Source organism: Sapajus apella, unplaced genomic scaffold (assembly GCF_009761245.1).
Source record: "Sapajus apella isolate SASKATOON/1434 unplaced genomic scaffold, GSC_monkey_1.0 scaffold41, whole genome shotgun sequence".
Lineage (NCBI taxonomy): Eukaryota > Metazoa > Chordata > Mammalia > Primates > Cebidae > Sapajus > Sapajus apella.
This window is the reverse complement of record NW_022436981.1, coordinates 929,075-946,330: the sequence shown is the minus strand read 5'-3', so window position 1 is coordinate 946,330 and position 17,256 is coordinate 929,075. Positions and strand designations below refer to the sequence as shown.

At 43.0% G+C, this 17,256-nt stretch overlaps 1 protein-coding gene across 5 annotated transcripts in view; it reads right to left on the bottom strand.

The window, feature by feature from the left end:
* Positions 1-17,256, bottom strand: part of BICRAL (BRD4 interacting chromatin remodeling complex associated protein like) — a 99,390-nt gene that overhangs the window by 29,501 nt on the left and 52,633 nt on the right. For 4 of the 5 annotated variants that reach the window (XM_032299430.1, XM_032299429.1, XM_032299431.1 and 1 more), the window contains 4 exons: positions 13,173-13,218; positions 12,397-12,445; positions 12,238-12,306; positions 6,230-7,909 (listed from right to left, as the gene is read on the bottom strand). In XM_032299430.1, coding sequence (XP_032155321.1) covers positions 6,230-7,909; positions 12,238-12,306; positions 12,397-12,445; positions 13,173-13,213 — 1,839 coding nt within the window. In that variant the 5' untranslated portion in view covers positions 13,214-13,218. The remainder of the gene's footprint in view (positions 1-6,229; positions 7,910-12,237; positions 12,307-12,396; positions 12,446-13,172; positions 13,219-17,256) is intronic. The other variant, XM_032299432.1, reaches the window with a different exon arrangement.

The following is a 17,256-nucleotide window of genomic DNA, read 5'->3' as shown; positions in this document are numbered from 1 at the left end:
TCCATCTCTACTAAAAATATAAAAAAATTAGTTGGGCGTGGTGGTGCATGCTTGTAGTCCCAGCTACTCGGGAGGCTGAGGTAGGAGAATTGCTTGAACCCAGGAGGCGTAGGTTGCAGTGAGCCAAGATTGTGCCATTGCACCCTAGCCTGGGCGACAGAGCTAGACTCCATCTCAAAAAGAAAAAGAAAAAGAAAAAGAAATACATATTACATAGAAACTATACAGAAAAGAATTGTTGTGTTTCTGGGTGTGCTGGAAATTTAAATGGTAGCTGACCTAAATACTACTCTTTCAACTCATTCTGCCTGCATCCAAGGCTATGTCCCTTAATTTTAATAAACCTGCGTTTCACTTGATCCTGAAAACTTATAGCAGAAACACACTTGAAATAATGCAACTGACCTAGTTCCCAATGCTTTTTGGCATAAAAAGTCAGCTGTTTTGAAACTTCCAGTGTAGGCTTTTTTTTTTTTTGAGACAGAGTCTCACTCTGTTGTCAGGCTGGAATGCAGTGGCACGATCCTGGCTCACGGCAACTTCCGTCTTCCAGTTTTAAGCAATTCTCCTACCTCAGCCTCCCGAGTAGCTGGGACTACAGGCACGCACCACCACATCTGGCTAATTTTTTTTTGTATTTTTAGTAGAAACGAGTTTCACCATGTTGGCCAGGATGGTCTCGATCTCCTGACCTCATGATCCACCTACCTTGGCCTCCCAAAGTACAGGGATTACAGGTGTGAGTCACCGTGCCCGGCCTTAGTGTAGGCTTCTTTTTACCTTTGAGTAACTGAAACTTTTGGGAGTCAGAGAGAAAGAGGTGTTTCCCCACTCCACTTTGAAGCATTATTTATCATACAGCAAAGGAAAGGACCATGCTATGGATGATTGTTAAATTAATTATAATAAAAATAAAGCAAATCAATACATACATTATATAAAATAATCCTCAAGTTCTATAAAGAAGTGAAAATGTCTATGGTGTGCTGCAGATAAGTATGTATATGCACTATGTGTGCTTGTCTATGCAGAGGATAGCTCTGGGGGAATAGAAAGAACCTACAGTGAGGCTTCTAGAAGGAAACTGGAGGTTGGGGAAAGGCTTGCTTTTCACTCTGAACTACTCTGGAACTGTTTTACATTCTTACTAATTAATTGCATGCATTTTGTTTGTTTATGTTTGTTTTCTGAGACAGGGTCTTGCTTTGTTACCCAGGCTGTAGTGCAGTGGTGCAATCACCATCACTGCAGCTTTGACCTTCCTGGAGTCAGATGATCCACTTCAGCCTCCCAAGTAGCTGGGACTACAGGTGCACACTACCATGCCCACTTAATTTTTGTATTTTTTGTAGAGACAGGGATTCATCATGCTACCCAGGCTGGTCTGGAGCTCCTGAGCTCAAGCAATCTGCCCCGCTTGCTTGCTGGGAAGTGCTGTGATTACAGGCATGAGCTACTGCAACCAGCCCCAAGTAACTTTTGAACACAGTATGTTGACTGTAAACCCTTAGACTAAAGACAGAACTGAAAACCAATACTAAAGTATAATTAGTAGGTTTGTTTTAACAATGGTGAAAAACATGGATTAGCAATTCTAAGACTATTTTCTATATGTTCTAGGATTGAACAAATAAGTAAATGTATTGTGGAGCTGGCTTTCTCACTGTTAGAAAAGGGAGGTACAGGCTGGGTGCAGTGAATCCTAGCACTTTGGGAGGCTGAGGCAGGTGGATCACCAGAAGTCAGGAGTTCGAGACCAGCCCTGCCAACATGGTAAAACCCTACTAAAAATATAAAAATTAACCAGGTGTGGTGGCGCATGCTTGTAATCCCAGCTATTTGGGAGGCTGAGGCAGGACAATCATTTGAACTTGGGAGGCGGAGGTTGCAGTGAGCCAAGATCATTCCATTGCCCCCCATTCCGGGAAAAAAAGGGAGACTCCAAAAAAAAAAAAAAAAAAAAAAAAAAAAGGCAAAAAAAAAAAAAAAAGGAATTATAGATATGGAAAAGAGAGATGCTTGGATGAATTCTGTAGTCATAGATTAGAATTGGAATTATCAATATGAACTCATAGCTTTTAATATAGATTCATAGAAATGTAAATAGCTATAGGTATTGGGTGTATAAATATACATATTTCCCAGCTGAGATGACCTTAGTAGCAATGAACACACATAATGCTCAGATCTTGGTTTCTAAATGTTGTTCTCCACCAGAAGGAGCAAGTCTTCTTAAAAAAATAGTTGATGCTAGGGCAGGAGTAGGAAAATTAAAAGATAAACAGAGAATATTTGTTTTGCCAGAAATTGAAGGAAGTGCTGAAAGCATGATGAAAACATGTCAGAAGGATGAGCAGCCAATTTGGGGGGCACCTACTTGCCAAATGTGAGTAGATTTGAGCATTAAAATAAATTATTATAACAGCTTATAACCCACTGACTACAATAATTGTCTAGGAATTTATACATTAACAAACAAAAAATAAAGGGAAGAAAAGGAAAGCTCTTCCTTAGAGTGGAATGCCAACAGTAAGTATAGAACAAACGAAGGAAGATATTAGAAAGTATCTATTTGGAGGCCATTCATAGTAATAGCTCTAATAACTGATTCAATCAGGAATCATCAATGAAAACTTAAATGATCATGTGCAAGTTTGATGAGAAACTGGATATCCACAGAGTTTCAAATTATCTTCTGGAAGATTCTAATTAATGACAAAAGGAAAAACAGTGGAGAAACCTGAAAGACACCATCTTAAGCAAGTGTTCAAGGTGAAATCACCAGTATTGGACAAACCCACATCATTATGAGCACTGTGGACACCTCACTTCTGTGGTAATCCTGTTGAAGATGTACTGAATCTAATCATGAGGAAACATCAGAGCAACCCAAATTGAGAGACATTATACAAAATAATTGGTTTGCATTCTTCAAAAATATTAATATCATGAAAGACCAAGAACAACTGAGGAACTGTTGCAGATTTAAAAATCTGACAATGGAATGAGATGGTGATCCTGGGTGGATCCTGAACCATAAAAACCAAAACAAATTGGGAGGCCGAGGTGGGCAGATCGCCTGAGGTCAGAAGTTCGAGACCAGCCTGGCCAACGTGGAGAAACTCTGTTTGCACTAAAAATATAAAAATTAGCTGGGTGTGGTGGCAGGCACCTGTAATCCCAGCTACTAGGGAGGCTGAGGCAGGAGAATTGCTTGAACGCAGGAGGTGGAGGTTGCAGCGAGCCAAGATCATGCCACTGCACTCTAGCCTGGGTGACACAGTGAGACTCTTGTCTCAAAAACAAAAAACAAACAAAAACAAAACAAAGCTGCGTGCAGGGGCACGAGCCTGTAGTTCTAGCTACTCAGGAGGCTGAGGCGGGAGGATTGCTTGAGCTCAAGAGTCTAGCCTGGGTAACATAGCGAGATCCCATCTCTAAAGAAAAAAAACCAAAACACCAAAACCAAGACCAAATAATTTGTTTTCTCTTTTGCTCTCAGGGACATTACTGGGAGAACTGACTAAATCTTAGTAAGATCGGCAGATTTGCTATAATATTGTAATAATGCTGATTTCTTGATTTTGGTAACTGTACGGTGGTTATGTAGGAGAATGCCCGCTTTTAGGAAATACACACTGAAGTAATTAGGAGTCAAGAGGCATCAGCATCAGGTTTGTAATTTACTCTGTGACGTATGTATGTGTGTGCGTGTGTTTGTATGCGAGAGAGACAGAGAAAGAGAGAGAGGGAGAGAAAAGATTTGGGGAATCTTGGTGAGGTGATATGAGAATTATTTGTATTAATCTTGTAACTTTAACTTTTCTATAAATCTGATATTATTTCAAACACCCCCCCCCACACCTTTGATATATTTGATACCAAAACAAATACACTGAACAAACTTAATCATAAGCAATCTTCATTTCCTTAGGATTCTTAGTGAAATTACTAAGTCAAAGGTATATGGCTTTTTAAAAAATTGATATATATATATAAATACATTCATATATATATATATGTTTTTTGTTTTTGAGATGGAGTCTCATTCAGTCTGTTGCCTAGGCTGGAGTGTAGTGGCATGATTTTGGCTCACTGCAACCTCTGCCTCCCAGGTCCAAGTGATTCTCTTGCCTCAGCCTCCTAAGTGGCTGGGACTACAGGTGTGCACCACCACATCCAGCTAATTTTTGTATTTTTAGTAGAGACAGGATTTCACCATGTTGGCTGGGCTGGTCTTGAACTCCTGACCTCAGGTGATCTGCCCACCTTGGCTTCTCAAAGTGCTAGGATTATGGGCATGAATCACAGCTCCCGGTCGATACATATATTTAAGAGATTGATCTTGGCTGGGCACAGTGGCGAACACCTGTAATCCCAACACTTTGGGAGGTCGAGGAGGGCAGATTGCTGGAGACTAGGAGTTCGAGACCAGCCTGGGAAACATGGTGAAACCCCGCCTATCAAAAAAATACAAAAATTAGTTGAGCATGGTGGCTCGCACCTGTGTTCCCAGCTACTTAGGAAGCTGAGGCGGGAGGATCGCTTGAGACTGGGAGGTGGAGGCTGCAGTGAGCTGAGATTTTGCCACTGCATGTTAGCCTAGGCAACAGAGTGAGACTGTCTCAAAAAAAAAAAAAAAAAAAAAAAAAAAAAAAAAAAAAAAAAGATTTTGAAATATGTTGATGTATACTAACAGAAGTTTGAATCTTTCTGAATGTGGAGTGGAAATGCAAGGCTGAGGAGGGGTGGAAAGCAGGGTATGGCACAGGTCCACCCAGATGAGAAGAGGAGGAGCTGGAACGATAGAGCACGCTCAGAATGAGTGGGAAAGAAAAGATGGAGTCGTTGAAGGATCAGCAGATGACAGTGAAGGACTAAAGCTCATGACCTTGAGATTCTTTTCAGGAACATATGTGGTTTACTAGTTGCCCACAGTAATTAACCTGCATAACAGCATAATAAGAGCAGGCTTAGGTATTTGGTCAGATGAGAGTGTCTTGATATCTCCCTCCATGTGCTTCCCTGTGTTGCAGGCCAGTTACCCACTAATGAGTCACATTGTGTCCCTAAGCCCTTCCTGTTGGCCACCAAGAAGCAGCTAGCACGTCTTCACCAAGTCCACAGTTATATGTCCTTGTAGCCTGCTATACAATGTAAATAAATAATCTAAAATAAACTTTCACTTTAAATGCCCATAATGAATTTAATTAAGTATAAATACAGGTTCCTATTGAGTATTTGCTGTTTGCCAGGGACTATGTCTGTGTGCTTTGTATAGATTATCTCATTTCACCCTCCTGAAAACTCCATGGGATGGTAGTATCATTATCTCCACTTCACTAATACAAATTAAGTCTAGAGTGGTAAGTTAACTTTTCCCATGTCATAAAGCTTACATTCAAACTCAAGAGTCTAACTCCAGAGTCCCCACTCTACAATGTACACTGCATAAAAAAATTTAATTAAGAAGAAATAAGGTTGGGTGTGGTGGCCTGTAATCCCAGCCCTTTGGGAAGCCAAGTCTGGGGGATTTCTTGAGCCCAGGAGTTCAAGACCAGCCTGGGCAACATGGTGAAACCCTAAATCTACAAAAAATACAAAAAACTAGCTAGGTGTGCTGGTACATGGCTTTAGTCCCAGCTACCTGGGAGGCTGAGGTGGGAAGATCATCTGAGCCCAGGGGGTTGAGGCTGCAGTGAGCCATGATTGCGCCACTGCCCTCCAGCTTAGGCGACAGAGTGAGACCCCCATCCCCATTCCCTTGGCAAAAAAGAAGAAAAACAAGAAAAAAGATAACCAGTCCTAAGTGTGAAAAAGACGTTTTTTTGAGACAGGGTCTCACTCTATCACCCAGGATGGAGTACAGTAGTATAATCATGGCTTATGGCAGCCTCAACCTCCCAGGCTCAAGCTATTCTCCTGTCTCAGCCTCCGGATTAGCTGGGACTACAGGTGTGGACCACCACACCCAGCTAATTTTTAAATTTTTGGTAGAGACAGGGTCTCACTATGTTGCTCAGGTTGGCCTCAAACTCCTAGGTTCAAGTGATCTTCCAGCTTTGGCCTCCCAGAGTGTTGGGATTATAGGCATGAGCCACTGTGCCCGGCCTAAAATTTTTTGGTTAAGAAATTGGGAGTTTAGGATGAAAATTATACTCTAGTAAACATACATCCCATTTTTTCCATTCTGTAATCAGCCAAACATTGATTTGGGAAAGAGCATTACCTGGCAGAAGAATTGTTGCTGGGTTCCTGCTCCAGGTGTGTTACTGAAAGTGCTGGTAGACTTGGAAGAAGAAACTGGAAGACGATGAGACACACTGACTGGTACTGGAGTCCTGTTTGGCTGGGTCAGCTGATCTCCTGTAAAGTTTGATCCTGATGAACCAGACTGAACTGCAGACCCAAGACTAGGATGGGCAGTGCTGGCTGAGCTGACAGCAGGGAACCGACTAGGTCCTGACATACTTGTCACTGAGGGCATGGTGGTGAAGCCAGGTCTTCCTTGGGAAACGCTGCTCTGCCCGGGTGACAGGTGTAATACGGTTGGGGACGCCTGCTGCAAGGGCATCTGTCCACCCACAAGCTGAGGAGAGGCATGATTGGCTATCACTGGACTTCCAGAGGCGGCAAAGGTCTGCCCAGACACTAATTGGACGGCAGTATTCTGGTTGTTAAGCATCTGTCCAGAATATGGTTGGTTGGTCCTGAGCATGTTGGAAGAGTTTCTGTTCAACATGACATGCTCTGAGGCCACTTGGCCAGAAATGAGCTGAGACGGTTGAGTCTGAAGAAGTTGCCCATTTATAGTCTGGACGTGGTGTACCGAGTTGGAACTGACAGAAAGGCTTGTAGGTATGAGGAACTGACTTTGGGGTGCGTGAGGTTGGCCCATGGGGGAATGAATAACAATACTGCCCCCAGCACTGCTCACGGCCTGTGAGGTGACTGGCTTTCTTGTGTTCTGTTGGTTTACAATGTTCACAGACATGTGTGGACCAACTACTGAGCCCTGGGGTGAGCTTGCAGAAGCAAAGGAGATCCCTTGTTGGACATGGTGCTGCTGAATTCCCAAATTGTTCACATTGTATGTATTTTGCTGACCCATCTGGATAGGCTTTGGCTGTATATTAATTGGGACTTTATTTGAATTTGGTGCAAGACCCCTTTGTATGATGATGTTATGCACTGGTAAAGATGTTTGAAAATTTGTGCTGTTAAATGGAACCGTAACAGGCTGTGCTACTGGACTGGAACTGGAGTTCCCAAACAAGGAGTTGCCATTAGGTGTCTGTCTATGAACCAGGAGCCCTCCACTCACATTTGATGGGGCTTGCTGCCCACTGCCCTTTAATATGATTTGAGATCCATCTAGGTTATTAATAGTCATCATGGAAGGATGATTACCAAATGACCCAATTAATTGTATTTGACCAGAACCGCTAATCTGACTGCTGTTAGACAAATGCTGGCTGGGAACACTGATCCCCACATGTTGCATAAAGCCATGTTGTACACCCACTGTATTGCTTGCAAATGATGCTCCAACAGGCACATGCGTCACCCCTATAGGCTGCAGCGTCTGACCTGAGTAATTAGAAACATTAGAAGCCTGAGTAAAGGATGCTGATGAAGAAGGATGAAGCTGAGCTTGTGCAAACTGTTGGCTTGAACCTATACTGGCATCCAAATATGCCTCTTCTGCCAACGTCTGTTCAGTGATATTGGCCTCTTGCAAGGATTTCTGAAGAATGTCGAAAGGTTGGTCCTCAGTGAGATCAGGAAGAGGAGAAGACTCAAGTTCATCTTCAAGAAACTGAAGGCTACTTGAAAGTGGCAGTCCATCACTGGGCCCTTCTCCAAGCTGGTTGCTTACACCTTTGAGGGCTGACTTAGGATCAGCATTCTAAAAAAATCAACAGGATGTTACATGGCATCTGTAACCTTTGAAAAGGATTCATACAAGTTAATCTTACTTTTGAATATGAATAAAGCATAACAGTCTGCTTTTCAGGCACAACTCTCTAAACTGCTTACCTTATTCTGATATTTTATTTCCATAGTAATAATGCTTATTGTTATAAATATTGGCATCTATCATGCTGGTCAATTATTTTACAGAGAACAGACAGATAATATGAACACACTCAGGACTACTTGGAGCTTAGCTTCATTTTTTTGAGATACTGCCACAGACTTTATTTATTTATTTACTTATTTGTTTATTTTTTGATGGGGGGGGGGTCTCACTCTTTTGCCCAGGGTGGAGTGCAGGATCCCAATAATAACTCATTGCTGCTGTGAACTCCTAGGCTCATGAGGTCCTCCCACTTCAGCCTCCTGAGTAGCTGGGACTACTGGTGTGTGCCACCACACTCGGCTAAATTTTTTCATTTTTGATTTTTAGAGACAGGGTTTCACCATCTTGCCCAGGCTGGTCTTGAACTCCTGTGCTCAAGTAATCCTCCTGCTTCAGCCTCCCAAAGCGCTGGGGTTATAGGCGTGAGGCACCATCCCCAGCCTCAGAGCATTCTTGGTATTTCTACTATACCTGACATGATGCGAAAAAAGTTGCCAATAAATACATACTGAATGAAGCAATGTGAAAAGTTAGAATTCATACTTACATGGGAGTAGGAGAGTTGGTAAATAAAAATCATTCATGTTGAGGGACAGGCTAAATATCTACTTTATGGGCTTAATGGCATCATATGTAGTGATAATTTGTTCAAAATGAATGTCAGAAATGCTATTGATTCACAAGCCTTACAGGAGATCAGTGTTGTGACAGAGATGTCTTGCATGATATGAAGTACCTTACGTACCTTACACACACATGATAATTAAAAAGAATTGTCGGCCGGGCGCGGTGGCTCAAGCCTGTAATCCCAGCACTTTGGGAGGCCGAGGAGGGTGGATCACGAGGTCAAGAGATCGAGACCATCCTGGTCAACATGGTGAAACCCCGTCTCTACTAAAAATACAAAAAATTAGCTGGGCATGGTGGTGTGTGCCTGTAATCCCAGCTACTCAGGAGGCTGAGGCAGGAGAATTGCCTGAACCCAGGAGGCGGAGGTTGCGGTGAGCCGAGATCGCGCCATTGCATTCCAGCCTGGGTAACAAGAGTGAAACTCTGTCTCAAAAAAAAAAAAAAAAAAGAACTGTCCATCCCAAGGACTTTCTGAACACCATTCCATTTTATAGGTGAAGAAAATATAGGTCCTGATGATAATAAGTTAATATTTATTGAGTACCATACCAAGTGATTTCAATGGTCTAGTCAATTCATTTTAACCACCCTCTGAGGTAATTCCATTATTATTCTGGTTTCATAAATGAGGAAATTGAACCTCACAGAGATTTAGTGATACATCTAAGGTTACATGGATAATAAGTGATAGGGCAAGGATTCAACCTTGGGCAGTACAACTCCTGACTACCATCCACAGCAGAACAAAGCAACTGAAAAGAGTAAGGGAACCTAAGGCTCAAACACAGTAATCTCGATACAGTCTCCAGGCAGGACACCCCAACCCACCAGGTCAGGTTTCTTGTCTAGATGCTCCTAGAGGTTAAAACATGGGGGCTATGCACGGTGGCTCACACCTGTATTCCCAGCACTTTAGGAGGCTGAGGCAGGTGGATCACTTGAGGTCAGGAACTCAAGACCAGCCTGGCCAACTGGGTGAAACTCCGTCTCTACTAAAAATACAAAAATTAGCCAGGTGCGGTGGCACGTGCCTGTAATCCCAGCTACTAGGGAGACTGAGGCAGGAAAATCACTTGAACTCAGGAGGCGGAGGTTGCAGTGAGCCAAGATTGCACCACTGCACTTCAGCCTGGGCAACAGAGCGAGACTTTGTCTCAAAAAAAAAAAGAACATGAGTTCCAGAGCTTGGTGGCCTGGGTTAGAATCCTGGCTCTGCAACTCGTGGCTGTGTACTATTTGGCCAAGTAACTTAACCTCTCTGTGCTTTAGTTTCTTTATCTCTAAAATATGGATGTTGGCAGGATGCGGTGGCTCATGCCTGTAATTCCAGCACTTTGGGAGGTTAAGAGATCAAGACCATCCAGGCCAACATGGTGAAAACCTGCCTCTACTAAAAAAAAATCAGCTGGGTGTGGTGGCGCACACCTGTAGTCCCAGCTACTTGGGAGGCTGAGGCAGGAGAATTGCTTGAACCCAGGAGGTGGAGGTTGCAGTGAGCTGAGATCATGCTACTGCACTACAGCCCAGGCGACAGTGTGAGATTCCGTCAAAAAAAAAAAAAAGGACGTTAACAGAACCACTTCATGGAATCATTGAGAAGATTAAATGAGGTTAATACGTGTTTTGGGTTTCTTTTTTTGACATAGGGTCTCACTCTGTCACCTAGGCTGGAGTGCAGTGGCACGATCTTGGCTCACTGCAGCCTCCTACTCCTGGACTCAGGGGATCCTCCTGTCTCAGCCTTTTGAGTAGTTGGGACTACAGGCATGCACCACCATGCTCATCTACTTTCTTTTTAATTTTAATTTTTTTTGTAGAGACAGGGTCTCATTATGTTGGTTGGTCTCAAACTCCTGAGCTCAAGTAATCCTCCTGCCTTGGCCTCCTAAAATGCTGGGATTACAGGCATGGGCCACCATGTCTGGCTGAGGTTAATATATGTAAAGCTCTTAATACCAAGCACATGCACACACACACAAACACACACACACACACACACACACACAACACCAAGCACATACTAACTGCTCAAGTGTTACTTATTATCTTTTTTTTTCTCATTTAAGATGAAAACAATTTCTAAGTAACTATGAATTAAGAATAATTTCTTTAAAGCTTATTGTGGGCCAGGCACAGTGGCTCACACCTGTAATCCCCACATTTTGGGAGGTCGAGGTGGGCAGATCACGAGGTCGGGAGTTCAAGACCAGCCTGGCCAGCATGGTGAAATCCCCATCTCTACTAAAAATACAAAAAATTAGCTGGGCATGGTGGTGTGTGCCTGTAGTCACAGCTACTTGGGAGGCTGAGGCAGGAGAATTGCTTGAAACCGGCAGGCGGAGGTTGCAGTGAGCTGAGATCATGCCACTGCACTCCAGCCTGGGTGACAGGGCGAGACCCCATGTCAAAAAAAAAAAAAAAAAAGCTTATTATGTAACAAGGTTCAAAACATTCTAATATGACTTTCTCAAGTTGTAACATTTCTGAGTCATTTTAGAAAGAATGTTGAGGCCAGGTGCAGTGGCTCACGCCTGTAATAGGGTGGAGATCACTTGAGGTTAGGAGTTCAAGACCAGCCTGGCCAACATGGATAAATCCCATCTCTACTAAAAATACAAAAGTTGGCCAGGTGTGGTGGTGGGCACCTGTAATCCCAGCTATGAGGAAGGCTGAGGCAGGATAATTACTTGAACTCAGGAGGCGAAGGTGGAGGCTGCAGTGAACCAAGATTGTGCCATTGCACTCCAGCCTAGGCAAGAGAGCAAGAGTCCGTCTCAAAAAAAAGAGAAACAAAGTTGAAAGCTTAGAAAAATGGCAAGTGGATATACAGCTTGTCTTTTTATTATTCAGAAGACAACTTCATATAGCCTGTCTTTTTATTATTTATTATTTTATTTTTTAAAAATAGAGATAGTGTCTTGTTATGTTGCCCAGGCTGGTCTTGAACTGCTGAGTTCAAACAATTCTCCCACCTGGGCCTCCCAAAGTGCTGAGATTACAGGTGTGAGCTACTGTGCCTGGCCATATAGCTTGTCTTAATTGGCTAAGTTAAAAGTAGAAAATGTCTACCTAATTCAATAGATTTTCTTCCTATATAAATTACAGCAGGCTGGGCGCAGTGGCTCACACCTGTAATTCCAACATTTTGGGAGGCAAAGGTAGGCAGAATGCTTAAGCCTAAGAGTTCAAGACCAGCCTGGCTAACATGGTGAAACCCTGTCTCTATTAAAAATACAAAAATTAGCCTGTGTGGTGGCACACGCCTATAGTCCCAGCCATTCAGGAGGCGGGAGGATCATTTAAGCCTGGGAGGCTGAAGCTGTAGTGAGCTGTGATTGCACCACTGTACTCCAGCCTGGGTGACACAGTGAGGCCCTATCTCTAAATAAAATAAAATAAAACAAAACACAACAGAACAGATAAGGTAAGGATTCTTATGACACAAAGGCAGTTAAAGGCTCAATTTACAAGGCATCAATGAAACAGAAACCATTTAATCATTGCTTTTAGTTTCCAATACTCACACTAGAGTTGGCAAAAATTGAATTTGAATTGGCTGCAGAATATCCTGCATTAGTCAAGTCATCATTGCTCTGCAAATATACAAATTCAATAGGCGGTTACTACTTTAACTGTAAAGAAAAAACAAAATATATGTCTGTGGTGTTCTACACATTACTTACAGATTTATTACTAGGTCCATGTAGAAAATAGTTCAATGCTTGTGGGTCTCTAGAAAAGAGAACAAAAAAAGAGATGAAACAACAAACAAATATACTATCTATATTTAGGATTAATTTTTACTAGAGTAAAAAGAAAATGGTATATTACCTGTGTAAAATCCTCTCCCTATTTTAAAACAATTAGTAGTTTTTAAAAATTTTTATCTTGTTTTTGTTTTGATAGTGTGCCATTGCCTATTATTATTCATTTCTGCCTCCTGGGATAAAAGAAAAAAATAAATAAAGAATTACTTGCTGGTGCAGAATTACTTGCTGGCTCATGCCTGTAATCCCAGCACTTTGAGAAGCTGAGACAGGAGGATCACTTGAGTCCAGGAGTTGGAGACCAGCCTGGACAACATGGCAAAACCCTGTATCTACAAAAAAAAAAAAAAAAAAATACAAAAAGTTAGCCAGGCATGGTAGTGCGAGCCTGTAGTCCCAGCTACTTGGGAGGCTGAGGTGGGAGGATTTTATGGGCCTGGCAGATGGAGGCTACAGTGAGCTGAGGCTGTGCTGCTACACTCCAGCATGGGTGACAGAGTAAGACCCTGTCTCAAAAAAAAAAAAAAAAAAAGACCCCTATATTAATCATGTCTCTTTGTTTCCCTACTAAACCTATGATTATTATTTTTTATTTAAAATACCTACCAGGTTTTAATATGCTATTAGGTTGTTTTAGTGGTCAGCAAACCTCACACATTTGATTTACTCGGGTTTTGGAATAAGCGTCTTACCCAATAAGATCAAGGAGACACGAGTCATCATCATCATCCATGACAACTATATAGAAAAGGGAGAGGAAAGCATGTTTCAGTGAAGCAGATTAAAGGCGGTGGTATGAATGCAACATAAAAGTATGCCTTACACTTTTCTGGATAAACAACTATAATTCATGAGGTTTTCCTCTCACTGCTTATTATTAATGTAATTTTTAGCATTTTTGTGGTCATTTGAGAGATAAAGTGTTCAGATTAAACTTTTTATTGAAAACAAACCCTTAACTTACAAGTCAAAAAAGAATCTAAACAAATCAGTCAGCTGGCAGCAACTTCCGTCACATGCAGATTCCCCTGAGGGGCTATAAACCATGAATAGTAACTTCCTCAAAATATACAATAAACAGGGGGAGAAATAGTATTTATGTTTTAGAAAAGATCTCATAGACATATAGGTCTTTTAATTCTGTGACTCAATGTTCCTAAACACGGTGAGCAATCTACATTTTTTGCCATATTCTGGCTATCTTTAGGAAGACAGGAAAATGGTTTTTCCTGCATTTAGAGAGAGAAGAGGGGTCACCCTGGCCGCAGGCAGTCTCTGCAGACTCTGGCCCGCAGGTCCTGCGTTCTCCCTCTGCATTGGTACCAGGACTGTTCAGCTCCAAACAAGCCACATCCCAACACTAGAACCCTTAAAGTGGAGAATCTCGACCAAAACGTTCACCCCAGCTCCAGGCCCTGAGGTCCCTCTCTCCCCGCCAGCGACAGCGTCAAGCTTAGCCAGTGAAATTACTCTTCTGCTGAAACAACAACTGCACAGATTCTAACAGTGGCTCTCCCCAAAGACCGGGAAACTTACACTAGTGATCCGACACCTGGCAACACCACTTCACGCCCATTTTGAACCATGCGTGGCATAATTTACATCACGGAATGCCAGGGCCAAGAGTTCTGGAGCAGTTGGAAAGGGCAGTTGTGAACGGCAGCTGGACGGAGGAATGAAATCCTGAAGAGATGCCCAGAAGAGGGACACGCCCGAAGAAGGCAGAAGGGACAGGCTCTACTAAATGTTTTTCCTCTGTTGAAACGGCATCTCTTCTCCAGTTCCCTCAGACCTCCCCCTCTAACAGTCACAAGGCCAAACTAATATAACATGTACTCCTGCCACGTGGAAGGTAAATAGCTTTCCTCAGGAAGAGTCTGGAAGGGGTAAGTACCCCCACTGTGGGATCTTTCCCTTGGCTGGTGAATTCCTTCAGCTGCTGAATGGTCTGGGAGATTATAAGCCTGTGAGTAGAATCCAGTGGAGAGGAGAAATGATGGTTGAGAAAGGAGGAAGAAGGAGTGGGAAAAGATACAAAAAGGTGACTCCCAAAGCTGAAATCAACAAGGGCACCTGTCTAAGTGAAGCCTCCTTTTTAGGACTCAGACTTGGAGTTACTCAAGGGCAGACTGGCATGAATATACTAGCATTAACGTGACTGTGGAGGAGTGAAGATGGGACAGAAAGGAAAAGCAGGAAAAACGATCATCACACAGATACAGAGAAATCTGTGAAGGTCTTCCCTAAAATCCTGACGAGGCCGGGCGCGGTGGCTCAAGGGCCGGGCGCGGTGGCTCAAGCCTGTAATCGCAGCATTTTGGGAGGCCGAGGCGGGTGGATCACAAGATCAAGAGATCGAGACCATCCTGGTCAACATGGTGAAACCCCATCTCTACTAAAAATACAAAAAATTAGCTGGGCATGGTGGCGCGTGCCTGTAATCCCAGCTACTCAGGAGGCTGAGGCAGGAGAATTGCCTGAACCCAGGAGACGGAGGTTGCGGTGAGCCGAGATCGCGCCATTGCACTCCAGCCTGGGTAACAAGAGCGAAACTCTGTCTCTAAAAAAAAAAAAAAAAAAAAAAAAATCCTGACGACATTTAGTAAGACAAAATTGTGTTAACCATGGCTCCTCAGCATACTATAGGCTTGTCTCTCATCACAATCCTATGGAATAAATTAGCCCAATATGACATACATTAAGCCTACAAAGCAGATATTACTTTTTTAACATGACCACTTAAACTGAATACCCTTAGATCGTTTGTGAATTTATTTTTTTAAGTGTCTGTCGCTGGCACAAACTAATTAATAAATATGTAAGTGAAAAATAGCCTACACCAAAGAAAAACACTTCCACAACTCTCCCAGCTCCCCTTCTTACTTGACACACTTGCCTAGTTCCTCTACTTGATGAGGTGCCCTAAGGGTTAAACAAATCCTGTCAACTCCAGTCACTCCACTGAGGTGTCACTGCCACTAGCACTTTCAAGCACAGAGAACATCTGTGACCCCTAAGTTCAGAGTGGCAAACTACTTCCTGAGTAGTGCAAATGGAACCATTTTATAATATTGACTGAGATTAAAAGCCATTGTGCAACCTTCCCTACCAAACAAAACGAGGGGTCAAACGTTTGGCTTGAAAGAAGGCTCCCTGGGGATATCTGCCCCCTATCAGCAGCATCAGGAACTGCCAGGCAGGCCTTCTCTGGTCCCAGCAGGGAGAACTCTAGGAGTCTTTACAGTCAGGGGCACCCTGAGAATTCTACTTTTTAAAGGGCCACACTCTTTTCTCACTTTAAACAGTTTCAAATTAAAAGAGATGACCCCTAGCCTTGTATTCTCCAGCTTTCAATAATGCCAGAATGTAGCCACAATAGGGCTTAATCCAGGGGTTCCTTTCACCAGGATGATCTATGGTCCATCAAAGTAAATTTACCAAAGCAAAATTGTAAAAACTGACTATGATTTTAAAATGAGAAGACAGGCCGGGAGCAGTGGCTCCCACCTGCACTTTGGGTAGATCACCTGAGGTCAGGAGTTTGAGATCTGGTCAACATGGCAACACCCCGTCTCTGAAACTACAAAAATTAGCTGAGTGTAGTGGCACACGCCTGTAATCCCAGCTACTCAGGAGGCTGAGGAAGGAGAATGGCTTGAACCCGGGAGGCGGCGGTTACAGTGAGCTGAGATCATGCCACTGCACTCCAGCCTGGATGACAGAGTGAGACTCCATCTCAAATAAAATAAAATAAAATAAAAAAATAAAATGAGAAGATAATCTGAAGATCAGACACTAATGACACAAAGTGAAGAATTCTGTTTTCTCTGGGAAGATTCTCCCTTTACTTCTGGATTCCTGTTAAGGCTCTTTTCTCATTCAAGTAACAACCCTGGAATCCCTAGACGGGTGGCTGACCCCAGGTGGATTTTATGAGGCTAAGGAGAAATCCTTGGATGAGTGGTTGGAAACTATTTATTGACCCAACAGATGTGAGCAAAACGTATTCCTCTCTGTAAATAGCAGGCCTCGACACTGGAGTTTGTCATGGAGGGGACGGGGCTGTAGGCACCCCAAGAATTCAGAAATCACTGCCCTGAACAGCTGACTAGCTCTCTTAAAAAATTAAAGCTAGCCGGGCATGGTGGCTCATGCCTGTAATCCCAGCACTTTGGAAGGCTGAGGTGGGTGGATCACAAGGTCAGGAGTTCAAGATCACCCTGGCCAAAATGGTGAAACCCCATCTCTACCAAAAATACAAAAATTAGCCGGGCGTGGTGGCGGGCGCCTGTAATCCCAGCTATTTGGGAGGCTGAGGCAGGAGAACTGCTTGAACCCAGGAGGTGGAGGTTGTAGTCAGTGGAGATCACACCACTGCACTCCAGCCTGGGCAGGAGAGCAAGACTGTCTCAAAAAAAAAAAAAAAAAAAATTAAAGCTAATATTTAAAACTGTTCTGAATTGTACCAACAAACATCTTAAATAACAGCTTTTAATTAAGAAGACACAGTGTAAAAATAACATTTCAAAGCAGTGGTGAAAAGCTGTTAACCATATGGAGAAAAAAAGGTGAATGCATAACTCATCTCTTACACAAAAATAAATTCTAGATGGATCTAGGAGTTAAATGGGGGAGAGAGAACCTTAAAGAACAGAATAACAGACCAGGCGTGGTGGTTCACACCTGTAATCCCAGCACCTTGGGAGGCCGAAGCAGGCAGATCACGAGATCAAGAGATCGAGACCATCCTGGCCAACATGGTGAAACCCCATCTCT